Raw genomic sequence first — 18941 nt, forward strand, 5'->3', positions numbered from 1 at the left:
TAGCACGTTGTCAAGGTTTCCTTGCTCTTTATTTGTCTTGTTCCAGCCACAACCTCAACATTTTAATTGGTCGATATCACTACACGCCTTCCAAATAAAGTTGTTAAGACGTGACAGTGTTTGAGCAGAATACCCGTACACTGAGATTTAGCAACAGTCCCGGTAACAGGAGTTCACTTCCGGGCATTGAACCAATGCCGGAGACCGTATAAAAACGTACAAATATGTGCCGACTGTGGGTGAAGTGCCTGTCGGGGGGAATTGGAGAAAATCTGTCCATGACGAACCGCTGCTCTGGATGAGTTTATGACCTCACGAGGGCCTGGAACTCTGAGGAGAGAAAAAGAAAAGACAGAACTGTTAACATGGGTGGTCGGAGAAGAGAGATAGGAGGTAAGGTGAGGAGGGTGGGTATATATCTTAATGATTATATGCATAATGCCAACGCACAGTCATGTGAAAGATTAAGGATACAATAATGAAGGAAAGGCTAAAATATATGTTGTTCAGTAATGAGGGTAAAAGTGTTCAGAGTCCTCTTCCTGTCGATTCTAATCCCTTCAGCATTAGACAGGTGATCACTCCAACAGGGTTTGGCCCCAATTTGTAAACGGTCAGGATAAGGTAAGGGTGTTTGAAATAATGAGTCGCGGTGGTATCCATTTTTGGGTAACTTTCATTATTTTATTAGAAGGTAGATGGTTTAGTATGCAATGTGGTTAAAGAACAGCCAATACGTGTTTCACCCCTTCGGGCTGATAAGCTTAGGGCTTACTCAGGGCTTTGAAGCAAACAGATTAGTCTCTTCACGTCCTCAGTCAGTATTAAGTTATATTTCTGTAAGCATCTCATTGTTCTGGTTGAATCCCCCCTTCGAGTGTCGTCGCCGAATGGAAGTTACCCACAAACTGATACGACCTTGACTCATTATTTCATGGAAAAAACTCCTACCTTATCCTAAAATATATCTTGTTTTCTGAGACTTGAATTGTGTATTTACACTATACCCCACATTTATACTTAGGCGTATTAGTATGTACTTAACCTGTTAATTTTATGCTACTCAACAACTCAAGAAAAACTATAATAACAAAAAGGAATGGCTAAAACTGGGAGAAGGAGGGACACTTCTAAAGGAATGTTGCTTGTTATTGAAAGCCCATGAAAGTGCACATCTCAAAATATTAAGCACAGGAATACTGTGGTATCATAATATCGTGGACAAACTATGCAAAGGTAAGTACATATAGAGGAACTATCGATTTACTATTCTTAACTCTACATACTATGAATCTACATAGTTTGAATATATATATATATATATATATATATATATATATATATATATATATATTGCTCCCAATTTCTCTTCCTACTCGAAGAAAAAGACACAGGATACCTCGAATTATTATATGCCTTCACTCTCGCCCCAGTGGGCCAACAAATGTTGTTAGTTCAAATACAGCCCCAGTGGGCAATTGAAAACATGATTGTGGCAGCATTTCTGTGTGCTGTACAACATTTGTTGTTCCACTGGGGCGAGAGTGAAGGCATATAATAATTCGATATTATTTTTGATAAACTCACTTGTTTGATATGACACGTAATCAGATGGTATCTATTAGTGTGCTCTTCCAACACTTGTTAGATTATATGAATTTACATTGTTATTGTAAGACCCACCGTGTATTGAATGATTTTGTTAATGTTTATTATTCACCATTCTAAGATGGCGGCTATGATTATTACATCATGTGAAACCCAGTCCTATTTTCATGACTATGAATTTACATGTAAATAGCACCATCACCAGAGTAGCTTTACCGTGACCAAGCCGTAACTGGCGAAACACTGCAATTTAACTTAAACATTAAACCCAAGTGTACAGAGATCTGTCTGTTTGTATCAATAGATGCTCTGCGATTGTGTATGTCCGCCTGTCGTCACAAGTCATCTTTCTATGTGGCCCACCATATATGATGACATGTTTGAGATTGGAAAGTTAGAAGTCATCATGGTTCAAGTCAAGGCAAAGTCGATTATGATTCTGGCATGAGCATCATGTGCCAACATTGGCTAATGTCTGGCAGGAAAAAAATAATTCTTTGGGCAGAGAGGGGGAGGAAAAAGATTGCAAACAAGAGTATTTTACCATCAACTCCGATCTTGCCATCACCATCAGAATCACCAGCGCAAAGGAAAGCCTTGGTCTCAGCATCGCTCAGAACTCGGGCGGAGGAGCAGAAGTTCTGCAGGAAGAGCCTGGGAGAAAGAATGCACAGTCACCTGAACTAGTAATTCATAGAGCACACTATAAAAAGTCACTAGCGTCTAGGCGCTAGAGAGGCATATGTGTATTTTACCCTCTTTAATTGGTGCCCTGGTTGGCTTAAAGTGAATGATTCAGTTAACTATTGCATATGGGTTTCTATAAATGTGCTCCTACTATCAATCGTAGTTGGAGTCAGTAATGATTCTCTGATTCACGTGCTATAGAGCGATAGGTGCATCAGGGTCGCCAAACTAGTGAGCTTTGATACCATGGGTGAAACCTGTGTTTTTAATTTGACATTCTATCTTAACCCCTTCTTCCACTCCCTTGGGCTCAGATTGGGAGTTTTACAAATGCGATAGGCAATACATTGCATTTTGTTCCTAGCCAAAAAAAGCCTGAAAGGGACAAGCTGTCACCTCTCTTAACCAGGGCCGGACTGGGAACCAAAACCGGCCCTGGCAAAGTGCTCGGCCGCCCCCCCAGGCCCAAAACCAGCTCCCACCCTTGCGGCGCACCGGGGGATTGCCCGGTGCCCGCAACGGGCAGTCCGGGCCTGCTCTTAACTATTGCCTTCTATATTTTTTAGGTAAGACATTTACTCCCAAAAGTTGAAGCTTGAAAGCAATTGAACTTCCCAAAAATGGCATGCACTGCATGTTTAGATCTGGCGTTAGGCAAGATCCTTTGATTTTACTAAGATTATATGTTTAATTTTCTTTTAGTGGCTTTCAGCCAGACCTCTTCTTCAATTCTTCCGCACACTTCAGCAAACACCTTGGTGCAATGTGTCAGCCCATTTCAGCCTTTAGTTAACCTCACTGTTAGTGATGACATTCTGTCCTTTCTCACAGATCACAGACACACACAAAGTAGTTTCGGGGGACTACTATGGTAATATGTGCTTTTTGAGATAAATACAAATATTTTTGATTTTAGTCAAAGTTGTTTTTAGATTGACGAGGTCCAGACAGGTCCCCCAAGAATAAAGTTTAGCAAAGACCATGACAAAACAAAACATACATTCACAACGCCAAAAGGCTGGCAAGTGCAGGCCAGACCTTATGGCTTTGCCAATGCTTGTTTTAGATATTGAATGTTATACTTATTTATTCCAAAATGATAATTTAAACGATAGATATATCATCGCTGTTCATCCTCCCATCCAGTGCTTCATTTAAAAAAATAATAAATGCCGGTGCCCAAATGTTTTATCCAAAACCTGCTGCTAACGCTGTTGAATGTTGGAGTTGCCAAATACCAAGGCTGTCTAGTCTTTGTTCCACCTCATACCTGTTTTTATTCACCACCATATACTCCTTTCCTTCTATCTCACTCTTGCAGGTTCTCTTTCATACCTGTGATCTCCCTATATCACTGTTAATTAGTCATTCTCTGGCTCTTTCTTTCCCCCCTTTTGTGCCTTTTGAATTCTTGTTTGCGGCCAAAATCTAATGACAGAAAAATAAGCCCGTCACCAAAAAAGAGTGCTGGTAGGTCCCAACTGGAACCATCAGTTTAAATTAATCACTGCTCAACCCCTATCATTTGTTTCATCTACACATACCAGTTCTACCCCAAAATGCATGTCTGACTATTTGTCTACTCTAGACCTTTGACAATAAGCAATCCTATCCTGTCAAATATCTTTAAGTGCTAAAGACGCCATCAGGACAACTAGGTACTCATGCAGAACTGAACCAAGAGAATTACACAAAAATGAATGTGTCTTCTGTGGCTATGTTCATTGTTTCAGACATTGACAATGATGTCTGATAGTTATGCCTGATTGTTCTGGCTCCACCCTGAAATGTAAACATTTGAAATAAGAGACCGGTCTTAACTCACTTGAGTTCATCCTCCTCAACGAATCCACTCTTGTCCTGGTCAAGGATTTCAAAGACCTTCTTGACCTGTTCAGGGGTCTTGCCGCTCAAGCCAACCTTGCAGAAGAAGGATTTGTAGTTAAAGGACTCAGCAGCTTAAAAAAACAGAGAAAAGCCTTGTTACTGTCAGCCTTTTCTTCACATTTCCACATCCCCATCACCGCTCCTACACACCGGCAGAATCCAGGACCAGGGAGATAGAGGGATTGTTCTCAAAGTATTTGATTTTACATTAGACTTTTTTTTTGTATATCATTCAGGCAAAAATGGTCCAATATAAGGTCCCAAAAGGAAGGCCGAAATCTTATAATGATACAGACTATTTTTGTAGCAATTACAATACTTACTATTTGTTGTAGTATTTCATTACTGAAAATAAATTGGACCTGTCTCAAAATGAAAACTAGCCCAACTTCATCAAAGGTAACTGTCTATTTCCATGCCGTTTTGTAAGCAGCACTATACTTGAAAAAACATTAGTACGAACATGTAAGGTACTGTTAGCTAAAAAGCCAGGGCCAGATAAAGGTGCTGTTCATGATATGGGTTGAATTGATGACAGTCAAAACTTGTTTTTCATTGAAGCAAAATAGCCTGCCTCCTGGTTAGGCGTGAGTAGCTATCACAGGGTCTAATTACGTGTTGCATTGTACAAGAGGCAAGGGAATACTTGGTACAGAATTTATGTTTCCTACCAGTATTCCCACTCTTGTACAGTGCAATTACAAGTTTTCAGGCTTAAAAGGTTCTAGGATTATGGGGCTATAATTGTCTGCATCTTCCATATCCGGGTTCTGTTTCCACACATACATTCCACTGCTTTCAGATGGTTGAACTGGGAATCAGAATCTCAAGTGAACATACTGGCTGCACCCAGTGAACTTGTACCTATGTTGAACTGCCCAGACATGACATTAGACAATCTAGTATCTCTGTTGATGCCCAAAATGACACCTGAAAAGTTATACATGTACACAACTGCCAAGTGGCCCCCTGGCATGAGTAGCAACTTCGGTGAACCCAGATTTACTGGTCATGGTAGGATTTGTAGGCTCACACTTATAATGGGATGATGAAGTGGCAGTCCTAGAATGCTCAGTCCTGATAGTATGTAAGGCAAGGACAGTCAGAATATAGCCCACATCCCTGCTATGTATTTAGCTTGGTCAATAGCAACGTATTTCAGTTCAATCAGATGCAAAACATGGGTTTAATGACATTGGACTAACAATGTCAAGCTGTAAATCATTAGGAAATTCTTCGAGTTAAGTAAAACTTCCAGCTGAAACCAACAGATGCCATTAATTTATTTCAGGTTGCAATTCATAGCAGGAACCATACCCTATCTTTTTCGCTGCTGGTGATGTCCTCAAGATGAATTTCCTGTTTTTTCCAATAAACACAAAGGAAGCGCCACCCTCTTGTCCCCTTCCCAAAGATAACAAAGATTCACCTCTACCCCATTTACAGGCCCCTTCCTTCTCCAGGGTCTTACTTGCCTAGATGGAAACCCCTTCATCCCTTTTCCCCTCTCCCATTTTCAGATTTTCTCTGGGGAAGTGGTGAACATATGTTTGTATGGTTGGGCATTAGTTGTGTTTTGATTCCAGGTCGCAGACGTCCGCATTTCTGCCAATTGAAAATCAAATTTCCAGTGATACTCAATGTCAGGCAACTTGTCACTGTCCTTTCCCTGCACTGATTTTTTTCAGTGCAAATAGTTCAGAGGAGAATGGAGGGATGGGGAATGTTGGTGATGAAGTCACTGCATACCCAAATCCTAATATGCTATCACATGGGTGCAATGACCGCCATTTGGAAGTGGTACAAAATGTTTGTTAAATCAGTTTTCCCCTCTGGAAAACACTAAATGTATCATTCAAAATGCAAAACACTCAAGGTAACAGAGAAAAAAATCCAATTGTATTTTATGAAATGCATGTATCTAGAGATTTATCAATTTTTTTTACCCTACTTGTGTGCCCTATTTTCTCTAGCCTCTTTTTGTGTGCCCTAATGAGAAAGTACACAATTTCACATGACGGTTTCCAAAATTACCTTTTACACTGCACAGTGCAGCTTCAATGTCTTTGGCGGACAGAATATCGGTGATAGACATGGTTGAGCTGAAAGAAAGAAAAAAAACACCAACTCACTCTTAAAAGAACGTCCTTGCACTGTCCTCTGGCAAGCTCTGTGATGACTACTTAAGATGTCTGTGTGGTAGTAACAAGAGTAAGCATGGCCCAGTGCACGGTGCCAAAGACTTGATGTGATGGGGCAGAGTCACTGAGCAGGTGCCAGTCCTAATAAATGCAGCAGGATAGACAGGCGACTTGAAGAAGCTCAGTGCCCCGTGGGACAGCCTCCACCACCAGAGATTACTGGACAAGGTAATGAATATTCGTGGACGGGTTGCATTTGCAAGGGCCTTGAATCGTTTTCATACACAATTACAAGCCGGTGGACAAGTGTACAGAGTAAAGATTAAGGCACATTCTTCCGTTGTTTTATTTTAAGTTAATGTGTCGAGCTACAAGTGCATATTTTATATTTGAAGTTATGCACTGTATTTACAATATAATTTACTTGAATTTCATTAAAAGTATGCCTTAAAATGTAACTTCTGTTTCTTGCGCAGTGAAACATTTTGTGCTCATGGTGTATCATGCATGGTTTACTCTCCTAAAACATGTGTGCTATGCATTGCCTACATACAATTTAGTTTAATCATGCTTTCAAGCTCGATACAGAAAAATACCAACTGAATTGCGTATATTTAATCATAGACCGTATGTAACAAATAAATACTTCTCGTGTATTTAACTTTGAAAAGTTTTGGTATTGGTTAATGGATGCTCTTTGTAATCAGTACTGTGTTATTTACAAATTAGAAATTAAATTCAACAGCAGATTAACCGTTTCCTATGTTGTTTAGCTGAATAATTCTTGGATCTAATGTATGCATCATAAATATTTAGAAGTATATTTGTGGATTGCATGTATTAGCATACCCACAACATGTTGCATATGAAGCAGAGAGGGTAAACCCCCTAATGCACACTCTCTCTGTAGTACATAATTACATATTGTACATTTTAGCTTACTTGCTTTGTTGTGTAGAATGCAGGGTTTATTGTATAGTTTGAACGTGAATGTTCTTTATATTCATGTTGTATAATATATATCTATATATATGCGCAGAATTATATTTTTTCATAACTTAATACTATTAATTCATGCATATACTATTAATATAAATGGTGGCACAATTTCAAAACCTGTATGTAAACTTACAGGTACATATTTTATTGTTTACTAAATACTTCTTGCATTTTAAACCTTTTACATAGGTAAGCTAAAACGCTACTGGTTTTATAAACTGATTATTGAATTCAAGGATGTGTGCCACCATTAAACAAACTGAAGGTGATGACAGTCTTTTTAATTATAACAGGAACCGGTGAATGTATTTTTTTAGGTGCCCTGGGTTGTAAATCTTAATGTTTTCGCTAAGTTCAAGTAAGTGCATATTACACACGTACTCTATACGTAACATAAAAATGTTATTGTCATCAATCATTTGATATTCTTAGTATAGGGGTACATATTGTATCCGTAAACCTAAAACACTGTTTGCAGCACATGGCATCCCTACTTTGTAGCCCATCTGAATTTTGTTTAGATTGGAAATACATGCTCTGTGTTTGTATGTGTGTGTGTGGGTGTTTGCATGTGTATACTAACATCACTACATTGCTTATATCAATGTCTACTATATAGTTCTCATGTTTTAAATAAGAAGCCATCATTTAGCATAATTTAAATACAGATACCTAATTCAATGTTAATTCGAATAGATGCTTCAAAAAATGTGTTGCAGCTCAAGTGGTAGAATGGCTGGGCCACCTCAGCTCAGAGTGATCGCTGCACCTTACCTTTGGTATCTTCTGGACTGGACGAAGAGATGATCTGACTGGCAGTGGAGCGGGTGCTGTGTGCCACCCTGGTTCCGCTGATGCCTTTATATACCTTAGCTCTCAACCATATACAGATCTGATGGCAGCGTCACAGCCTGGGAATGGTGTCAGATGAGCCTGCCTTACTAATCATCTCGCACTATTTTTATCTCAAGAGAATACATATGATATTTTCAAACGAAATTAGATAAGTGATCAGATCTAAGTAAGAAAATATTTTAGTATTATATTTCTTCTACATTAAGTTGAAGTTAATAGTCTAGGCTTAGAACAAATTGACCCCAATAATTGTAAAAAGATAACATTGAAGGGGGCATCGGAAGCATCTTGGTTGGAAGCACTGGCTAAACATTTTATGCAGGAGAAAGGCATGTGGAGTAGCATATTAGGTTGTATCAAGCTGCCAGTGAATTATATGACATCACAGGGAATATAGACGCAGCACGAAATTCAGAAGCAACTTCATGCAGCTTTATATTGTCGAATTAAATGTATTTTATACTTTCTTATACAAGAACTCCAAAGACCCTGTCGTTTCTTTGGCGTCATTTTTTTCTCGCTAATGAAAGTGCTTTTCTCTTTCCGCTACCAGTGGACAGTGAACAGTCCTTCAAATGCATTATTAAAAAAAACAAAAAAAACAACAGGAAGACAAAATGGACCACTAAATTTAAATCTGAAAGCTGTTCCTCGTCCTACTGCCTCATCATGTCTCCTGTCACCGGAGCAGTTTAAGAACAGCTGCTTTTACATGTACTGCTGGCTTCCTTACACGTCTTCCCTTCAGTTTTTAAAACAACTTTCAATGGATGCATTCGCTTACATTTTATCTGCTAAGCAGTATCAGCCTAAAAGATGCAGCGAGGAGGGTATTGGTATTTCATTGAAGTACCACTACTCGATAATAGTGCTTTTCTGATGTCATAACTGTGGTACCAGTGCAGTTGTTATGTCAGGACTGTTCTCAGTTATTATTGGCTGAAAGAACACCAGGATATATCACTAGTTCCAGAATCGTGCAGCAATAAGTCAGATGACTTGTGCAGACTCTATGTAGGTTAGTTAGACCTTCAATTGTGGTCTACACTTGTGAAGACAACACAAAGCAGTGCAATGCCACAGTAAATTAGAAAGTAATGCAATACCACTGTAAATTGCAAAGCAGTACATTACAGAGTAATGTAATACCACAGTACATTACAAAGGCATGCTGCACTACAGTATAACTACAAGCAATACAATGCCACGGTAAATTAGAAGTTGAATACCACAGTGAAATACAAAGCCATGCAACACCACGATAAACAACAAAGTAATGCAATACCACAGTAAATTACAAAGTAATGCAATTCCACAGTACATTGCAAAGTAATGCAATACCACAGTAAACACTATGAAACAACTCCCTCGTGACCTCCTAATTTTTCTGGATTTACCTCCAATTACATGGGCATAACCATACTACAATAACACATTTGTTTTACTTTTTCATTTTTCATTTTTTTATTGAAATTATTTTTTCTTTTAGAACACTTCTTTTCATATCATTATTTTCCATTTTAAAAAAAATTTCACCGCAAAATACAATGTTATTTCACACTTAGTCATAATACAAAATTCATTGTTCCTATACTAATACACATATCAATACACATATCACCAGGTAGAGAACTAAACCAAACACAACACTCTTTCTCATTCATACACAATCACAACCTCGTATATTTGGGCACGTTAACACTTTTATTGATGTTTTATCTATTGCCCAATATATAACGACTGTAGTCAGTGGGATTGGACAGACTACAGTCGTTATATATTGGGCAATAGATAAAACATCAATAAAAGTGTTAACGTGCCCAGATATACGAGGTTGTGATTGTGTATGAGTGAGAAAGAGTGTTGTGTTTGGTTTAGTTCTCTACCTGGTGATATGTGTATTTATATGTGTATTAGTATAGGAACAATTAATTTTGTATTATGACTTATTGATGATAACAATGTAATTTGTGGTGAGCATTTTTTTTTAGACGGAAAATAATGATATGAAAAGAAGTGTTCTAAAAGAAAAAATAATTTCACTGAAAAAGTAAAACAAATGAGTTATTGAGGTATGGTTATGCCCATGTAATTTGATGTAAATCCAGAAAAAATAGGAGGTCACGAGGGAGTTGTTTCATAGTGTTTGCTTTTCTTTCCCCTCTTCTTCCTGACCCAAAAGTGATTGTTCTAGAGGGAGTCCCATAAACTTCACTTGGCATGCAATACCACAGTAAAATACAACACAATACAGTGCTATAATGTACAAGGAATGTAATACCATAGTAAATTACAAAGCGGTGCACTGTCACAGTAAATTACAAAGTGATGCAATACCACAGTAAATTACAAAGCCATGCAGCACTACAGTATAAATACAAGTAATACAATACAACAGTAAATTACAAAGCCATGCAGCACTACAGTATAAATACAAGTAATACAATACCACAGTAAACTACAAGTTCTATACCACAGTAAATTACAAAGCAGTGCAGCGCCACAGTAAAATACAAAGTAATGCAATGCCGCAGTAAAATATAGAGTAATGCAATACAACAGTAAATTGTAAAGTAATGCATTACCACAATAAATTACAAAGTAATGCAATACCACGGTAAATTACAAAGTAATGCAATACCACAGTAAATTACAAAGTAATGCAATATTGAGGCAACAATAATATGGCTAATATGTGACGTTGCCTTGAGAAGCAGATATGGAATTCCTTTTTCACCCAAGATGCCTATGTCTTGCAGATTTCTTGCCCTCCATATCCTAAAAATGTTAATGAGCCTGCCTTATGGGCGTGGCCTTTCAATTAATTTGTTCAGCAAGATTGATACACGTGTAGACCGCCAGGCTACAAGAAAATATAAAAATAGCATGCTGGTAATAGACAGAGAGTGCCCAGCAGGGAGGGACGAGGAGGCTGGGTGCACAGGGCAGCTGGAGGGTAGAGGTCCTGCCAGACCAGCTGGCAATTGGAGAAACCTGCTTCTCAGCATTTCTCACAGAGCTAAGCTTACCCTTTATAAATGTGAACACAGAAATTAGGAAAGTGAGCTCGAAGACACGTGGGAGGCTTGTAAGTCTCTATCCTGGTTGCCCAAGCTCCGCAAATGTACTATCTATGCCCCCAGCCCCTTTTCAGTTGTCTTCATGGTGATATGCCCTCATTTGATGTCACTTTCCACCGTTTTCATGAGTTTTCTGTCCACAAAAAATATTTCAAGCAAAAGTTGAAACAAAGGCAGGATGCATATATGTGCCTGGTGGCAAACTGCAGCTGGTGGAAAATCTTAAACATTTCCAAGAACACCATGCAAAATTGCACTTGCCATAAAATCCACACTGAAATGAAAGTGACTCCCACTAAAAGAGCTAAGCAGAGGAAGTTCCCATGGTTAATAGCCATGAGAAAAAAGTCTAATTTATCATTGAATTTGAAAACGCTCAAAACGAGTGTTGAATAAGTGTTCTTTTCTAATGTTTAAGTACTTTCTTTTTCCTTTCCCAAGACATACAGACTTAAGCTAGGTTGGAAAGAGCGCAACTAACTACCAAAATAAACATAAGCAAATAATTTGCTGCTGTTCTGTGATTTGCTCCTGTGTGGGTGCAACTCTAATCTGCATTGTCTTTACTCTATACTATTCTCATGTGTATTCCAGCTATTGCGCCGCCCACATTTTGCCTCCCACTCACAGTTTGAGCATGAGTGAGGGGCACGCATGCAAGTAAAGATACACAGCTTAAATTGCCCATGTACGTCTGATTCTTTATGAATTATGCACAGAAAATGCTTGACCACTTTTCACGTTGTCACATGCGAAATATTTGCAGCCAAAATGTAAACTGCGCCTAAATTATGAGTAACCTCAACCTTCTTAGTTCACACTATATGTTTCAGAATCTTGCTCACCACGTTTGCCTTCAATAGTGCGCACAGCTGTGGGCTCTGAATGCATAGCGTGAAAAGGGGTAATCCGCGACTGATGGTTATAGGGATGAAATCAGGGACTGCCAACGGGGTCTCATTCTCCTGCAGGTCTTGTATTACATTGAGGGTTTTTTTCACAAATTGCAGGACTTAGCTAGTACAACTCCAAATGGATCCTCTCCATATTGCCCATTTACAAATTAAAATGCATATGATTGATAAATCTGCAATTACAAACGAATGGTGCTGGTTGCACCACTGCATAACACCCTCAGTTTGAACAATGGTTCTCTATAAAAAAAAATGCCTTATTATATGGCTGTATGACTCAGAACATAGTGTACAGTTTCTCCTAGTGATTCCTGTGATTCCGAGTGCATTCCTATTGGTTTCTTACAGGAAGATTAAGATATATTTAAGAAAGGAGTAAATATCTTTGAATTGATTCCTATAGACTAGTCTAACCGGTCTCTTGTAAGTGCTCTTTTATAAAAGGCGTATCAGCTCCTATGAGGGTGATAGCTGACATGATAGCAACAACTAGGGATTCTCTAGGTGACCTATCATTGTTTCCAATTGGAAATTGGCATACAAACACCCTATGGGTTTCTTATGAGATTTTTGCATTCTCATAAAGTGGCACAGGTTAGTGATAACCTCCCATAAAGCTACAGCACTGGTTACTATGAACAGAAAAGGTTCTGTGCCATACTCCCGTTAAGATACAGCTCCAAAATCCCTTGGAAGGATTTATGACCCCACAGGCAGGAGCTCAGGTCTCTCGCCAAGGATTTGGGAGGTGCACTGCAAGCTGTAGGTGGTGGAGAAAGATCCATAACACATGTCTAAGTGCAGTGCCTTGGGATCCGGTGTCAGTGTTTACATCGGTTCTTGCGAGCCTGCAGTATTTAACTGCATAATCCCCGTCCCGGGAATTAACTTTGTGCTCATAAATAAGATAATGCTCACAGATGCAACAGAATACCCGCCCAAACCTCGGCCCACCGCCCTCATTTAGAGACAGGTGGACCATAATTATTCTGTCGGCAGAGCCCCATTTGGCTCTACCAATGCAATCATTCCTCGAATTTATTTAAGAGTTTTATATAGCGCTGGCTAGACCCGTAGATATCAGAGCGCTTTACATAAGGTCAACAATGTTACAATAGTGATAACAATTACACATTACATCAAATAAATGCAAAGCGTTAAAGGGTGAGAAGGAGAGACAAGTAGAGAGGAAAAGGGGAGAGGGGGAGTGGGAAGGGAGAGGACGAGGGGGAAGACGGAATGAGAGACAAAGGGAAAGTCAGCCCAAAGACCGAATGGGTAGGTGACGGCCGAGGAGGTAATCCACAGCCAGTCTCCCCTATAGCTCTCAGGTAGCTCCAACGGGCATCGGTCAGAAAGATAGATAGAAAGGAGACAAGGAAAATGTAGATTTGCAGAAATACAATAAGGGGGGTGGGCGAGACAGGGAGAAATTGTGCCCAAGGTCCGGCTGGGTAGGTGACGGTCAGGGGATGAACCAAGGCGGATCTCCTCATTAGCTGAACAGAGCAGCTCCACCGGACATCGGACATAATGCTCGGACTCCGCTGTCATGATAGAGATCATGTGTACTCAAGGATTGTCAGATTAGTGCGCGGGGGGGAAGCCATGGTCCGAAAGAATTCCAGACGTCATCTTGAGGTCAGGCACAGTCCTGGTAGGGTTATGTAAGGAAAAGCTCACAAGGGGGGAAAAAGTCACCACTGGCGGCCATGTTAGGGTCAGGCATCCTGGGACCCTTTTCCACACCGTGAGTGTGCTGGGTACAACAGAACTTTACAGGGAAGGAAGGGCCAGTCTCCCTTAGTTCTTAAAAAGGACACAAGATCTCCCAGGTGTCCCTAGGCTCTCGGGAGTAGTGCAGTCCCTGTAAGCGCAGTAGGACACATCTCCCATTATGGTAGGCAGCACGGTAGGAGCCACCAATTTGCCTCGCGCTGGGGAGGGGGGGGGAGTGGGGACCGCTCACCTCTATCTTCGGCAACAAGTGCCTCTGGGTTCCAGGAAAACATTCCGGCATGTCGGCTGGGGCCTCAAGTTGCTTTCCACACACAGCGGACGGGCCACACAAGCGGATGGAGGCTCGTCATATGCCAGGGTCATATTGGGTGTAGGTCCAATGTTCAGGGCTGCGTCTACGGTGTAACTGATCAATTTCAGCTGCGGGCGCCCACCGGGTAAGCGGGTAGGGGAGCCCCCGAATACACAGCTAATCAGGAGTTGGTTCCCAGGATTCAGCTCCCGATGTCACAGCCCCCGCTTAGATAGATCTAAAAGCCAGTCTGCTCCATCCCAGGTGCCATCTTGAGGCAATATCGCTTGGCAAGACTTTTGCCGACATCCCGGCGTTGCAGCGTCTAGGTGCAATGGCGGCCACAACGGCAGACGCTCCCAAGCTTCCGATGTCAGGAAATGGCTCTATCAGCTGGTTTAGTGGGGTTTAAGCGCTGTGCCTGGTAGTTGAGCGCAGGGCTTCAAGGGAGCAAAAGCTCCGAGCAGCCAAGATGGATCTGGCTCCACCCACTTTAATCACCAATGGCCCGATGGGGTAGGTGCCGTCAAATGGAAGGACATTACACTGTCCACCCTATTTAGCGTGGACAATGTAGTACCTTTTCTTTCCTGTCTAAAACTGTCAGAAAAATTCTAGCAGTGAGGGACAGGGAAAAAATCAATAGTGCCCGTGACTCCCTGAGATTGCATTCCCAGGGAGTGTGGTCATCATTTGTTTTATTTTTCACAAACAAACTATCACTTTGAGCGTTTGATTTTGAAAAACAAGAAACTTTCAAAACGTTTGACAGCCAGCTGCCATTGCTGATGGTACTGTCCATCAGTTTTTTTCACACACTGACAGGAACCACTATGATGGTGGTTCTTTTTTCAGTGTACAGAGATGTCCTTGGAGCTTGTAAGACATCTCTAGATTTGAGGGACGGGATGTTTGTCAGGGGCATGGAGTAAAATACTTAATTACTTGATGGATTTTATTCCATTGGACCATAATAGTAGCCATAGTATAAAGGAAAAAAATATTGATAGGTAATCATGTGTAGATTTTCTATACTTAACTCCACACACATGTACTTTCCCAATATATCTTCAAGGTATGTAGGTGTGGAGTTAGGAATAGTAAATATAAACTTCCCACTATTAACTTACATTTTGATAAATGTGTCCTGAAAACTTTGGCTATGATATTAAGGTTTAAAGTTATATCCTAGTTGATATTCGGATTCCAACTCTCTGTGACCCTCTCTCACTCTGGAAATAGCCAGAGATTTGGTCCTGTAAAGGGTTTGGAGTAAATCTGTTTCCATTTTTGAAAGGGGAACAAAACACCTTCATGCTTTGTGGGACTCTAGGAGAAGGGGTTCCGCCACAGAAAAATATTTTACCAGTGGAAATAAAAAGAAAAGAAAAATCATTTTCAATTGCAAATTGGTGATGGCTTCCCCCATTGTGGATTTGTAATACGTTTGCCATTTTATTTGTATACAAGGCCTTTGGCATACCAGGCAATTATTTCTAGATGGTGATCCATGTTAAATGTATTTACTCCCTAGCCAGTTTACCCTCAAGTCTGGGTTACTGAGAGTGTCTCTCTTTAAGACAAGAAGCTAAATGAATAAAACAGCACCCAATCTACCCTGATTGTGGGCCCAGAAAAGGATAGCCATTGATTGGTCGAGCTCAGAGGTACAATATGTTATTGACTGGCTACTGACTAGGAAGGAATTGACGGGGACAAAGAAATTGTACTTATGAAGTGTATGGAAAAGTAATACGCTAAAAGACCATCTAGATTGGAGACTGTTTTTGCATGCACTATTGTACCCCCCCTCCCCTCCCAGGAGAGTGACATAGCACGTTTAGAACCACTATAGGTACCAGAGAACCATTATCTTATTCCTTGAGAGGAATATGGTGCAATCTATGGCTTACACTCGTGTGATGCTGCCATTGGCTATGCGTGGGTTGTGTTGGTGTCCTACTCTTTGTTCGCCTCTCTCAGAACTAGGTACTGTACCTTGAAAGCTTGTATATGTTTTATCTGGTATGCTTCTGTTTTTGTGTTATTTAAAAACCGTACTGGAATATATTACAATTATTAAATTATGTTTGTTCTTTTTAAGAAAGATGCACTGCCAATTGTTACTGGGTTGGGCTTTCTAGAAGATTTAACTGTCTCTTGGCTGCTCTTTATTTAGTAAGAGGTTTTAGTAAGAAGCTCTTTGAAATGTTCAGCTGACAGTGAGCCCTGACTGCAATTACAGCATTCAGGGTCTTTTGTCATAAGGCAAATGATAACTGAACAAAGGCTAAAAAGAAGCAGAGAGACTGTTGATGGTTTCCTTGTTTGATGCGGGACTAGCTGATGAGATGGGAAGTAGGCATCAGACTGGATAAACCCACAATTCATGGGACTGAACGAAATTCAGAGAATTATGAAAAACAATACATATAGATGCCAACCACCCGGTGTAATGCAGGTTTTGAAACAGTTTTTTAATGTATGTATGTATGCATGGATATTTACATACATGAAAAATATTCTTTTGTGTAGAGAAAGCCCTGGGTTCAAACAAAATAAAAATGTTTAAAAAAGATTCACTGTTTTCAAAAATATATGGGCTATAATGAAAATAATGTTATAAGGGAAGCCCTAGATTTAGAACCCAAAGATGAACTGATACTTTCTGTTGAAGATGCAATTTCTACCTTGAACAGATCCTTTGTAATAAAGCTCCATGGCCGTGTGGGGTCCCAGTCAATTAATTTAAAGATGGTTCTGAACTATCGTCTCCAATACTGGTCAATATGCTCCACAGTGATGTCCGTGCTGGTCCACCTAAGTCCTGGTCCAAAGCAATTATTGTACCAATCTTTAAAAAAGGGGGAGGGGGGATCCCCACTGCTATTGAATCATATCCTTAATTTGACCCTACAGCTAAGGTGTTGGGTAGAATTTTGCTGGATCATCTCGAGACATGGGCAACCGAGACCCATATTTTAACTATAGCACAATACAGTTTCAGGAGGGGACTGGGTACTGTTGAACAGTGTCTACATTTGCATTTAATTATTAGAAAGTATGTGAATGTCAAATGGGGGTGTCTCCTTCTAGCATTTATGGACCTAAGTGCAGCCTTTGATAACGTCTCTAAGGGGAAGCTTTGGAATATATTCATGGAGAAAGGTGCAAATCCAAGAATTATTCATCTCCTTACCCAGTTGCACGCAGACGTATAAGGTAGCATTATTAGGTATGGAACCAATAGGGATTGCACCCTTTATATAAAAATTAGAAAGGGGGTCAGACAGGGATGTGTGCTGGCCCCATTCCTTTTCAGTTTCACCATTAATGACTTAGATGGTGCCCTGATGGATGCAGCCGATGACCCACCTACGATGGGGTCTCTGTAGTTACCTGTCCTAATGTACAGAGATGACTGCGTACTAAAGGCAAGAACTGGTAGGGGTCTTCAGTAGGTTTTGAACAATTTTGTAGCTTTTATGTCTGGTTTATGGCTCTCCACAAATAAAAGTAAGCAATTTGCCATGATCTGTGCTCGTCCAAGGAGCAGGGAAAGCCCTTAAATGCGTACTGACATTCATTTATTTAGGGGAACCATTAGAAAGATCAAGTCCTTGAAAATACCTGAGAAAGGTGAGAGCTACTCAATTTGAACAAGCTGTAGCACCTGTGTTTAAATTCTCTGCGAAGTTAGGATTGATGCTTTTAGACACTGTTACGACCATATACAAAGCTAGACCTGTACCGATAGCCAGTTAAGGAGCTGAGGTGTGGGGATACACTGACAACACCTTGTTCCAAACAGGTGAAAATAAATTTCTTTGGTGAAAATAAATTTCTTTGGTGAAAATAAATTTCTTTGCAGACTGTTATCGCTCCCACCCAATGTTTCCTCCCTCATGACGCATGAGGAACTTGGGCTGCACTATGTGGGAGACACTATTGGGTTGGGAACCACTATGTTATGCTTTCAGTGTGGTCTATACCAGAAGCAGTGCTAACACAAGTAGTCATTACTGACTGTATGAATGTTGCAGGAGTAAACAAAAGTAAATGATTGACATATATTAAAAATGAATTGCAAGCCATTAATACAATTTCATTATTTACACATCCAGCTGGCATTGCATCAATGAGGTCAGTAGTAAAAAATGAACTTCTAGAATCAACAGCCGCTGTGAGGCAAGAGGGTGAACTAAGGAAGAGGATGGTGGTATTATACCTCCCTCTATGCACAACTCCTAGCATTGAGTCATACTTTCTGACGATGACAAGCCACCAAAGCGGTGGTTAATTCGTAAAAAAATAAGTGCCAGGACTCTCGTTAGGGGGCAGCTTCAACCAGCCCATTTCTCCTTTTACTGCTGCCTAATAGAGAACCAACTATTGACCATAAGAGTGAGAGAATGTGGTGTACTGGCCATAGCTGCCGACTGCAGAGCTGGGGAACTATGCGTGAGTCTGGGTGTCGGCTCAACATCCTGTGATTCTGGGCAAATCACTGAATCTCCCCGGGCCACCATAAATGAATGTGTCCTTCACTGGTGCTCATGAAAAGCGCTGGTGTTGAAGATTAAGTGCCGTGCTGAGCACCAGAAACCACTGGCTTCAATTAAACACTGCACCAAAGATTTTATTTATTAAGATTCAGGTTTGGTCTAGCTCCTTTACTGGTGTCCTATCCCTCCAATGTATACGTCGAAAAATATTTGGATCTGTGCCCTTGTGGTAC

The 18941-nt window shown here is 40.4% G+C and overlaps 1 protein-coding gene across 2 annotated transcripts in view; it reads right to left on the bottom strand.

The window, feature by feature from the left end:
- Positions 1-7: 7 nt before the first annotated feature.
- The window catches only part of LOC144786167 (parvalbumin beta-like), a 477581-nt gene continuing 458647 nt past the window's right edge, over positions 8-18941 (bottom strand). The window contains exons 1-5 of one of the 2 annotated variants that reach the window (XM_078665162.1): positions 8097-8184; positions 6217-6284; positions 4121-4253; positions 2153-2262; positions 8-330 (exon numbers count right to left, since the gene is read on the bottom strand). In XM_078665162.1, the coding sequence (XP_078521288.1) occupies positions 305-330; positions 2153-2262; positions 4121-4253; positions 6217-6277 (330 nt within the window). In that variant the 5' untranslated portion in view covers positions 6278-6284; positions 8097-8184 and the 3' untranslated portion in view covers positions 8-304. Of the gene's footprint in view, positions 331-2152; positions 2263-4120; positions 4254-6216; positions 6287-8096; positions 8185-18941 lie in introns of those variants that run through there. The other variant, XM_078665163.1, reaches the window with a different exon arrangement.

Source organism: Lissotriton helveticus, chromosome 10, assembly GCF_964261635.1.
Source record: "Lissotriton helveticus chromosome 10, aLisHel1.1, whole genome shotgun sequence".
Classification (NCBI taxonomy): Eukaryota; Metazoa; Chordata; class Amphibia; order Caudata; family Salamandridae; genus Lissotriton; species Lissotriton helveticus.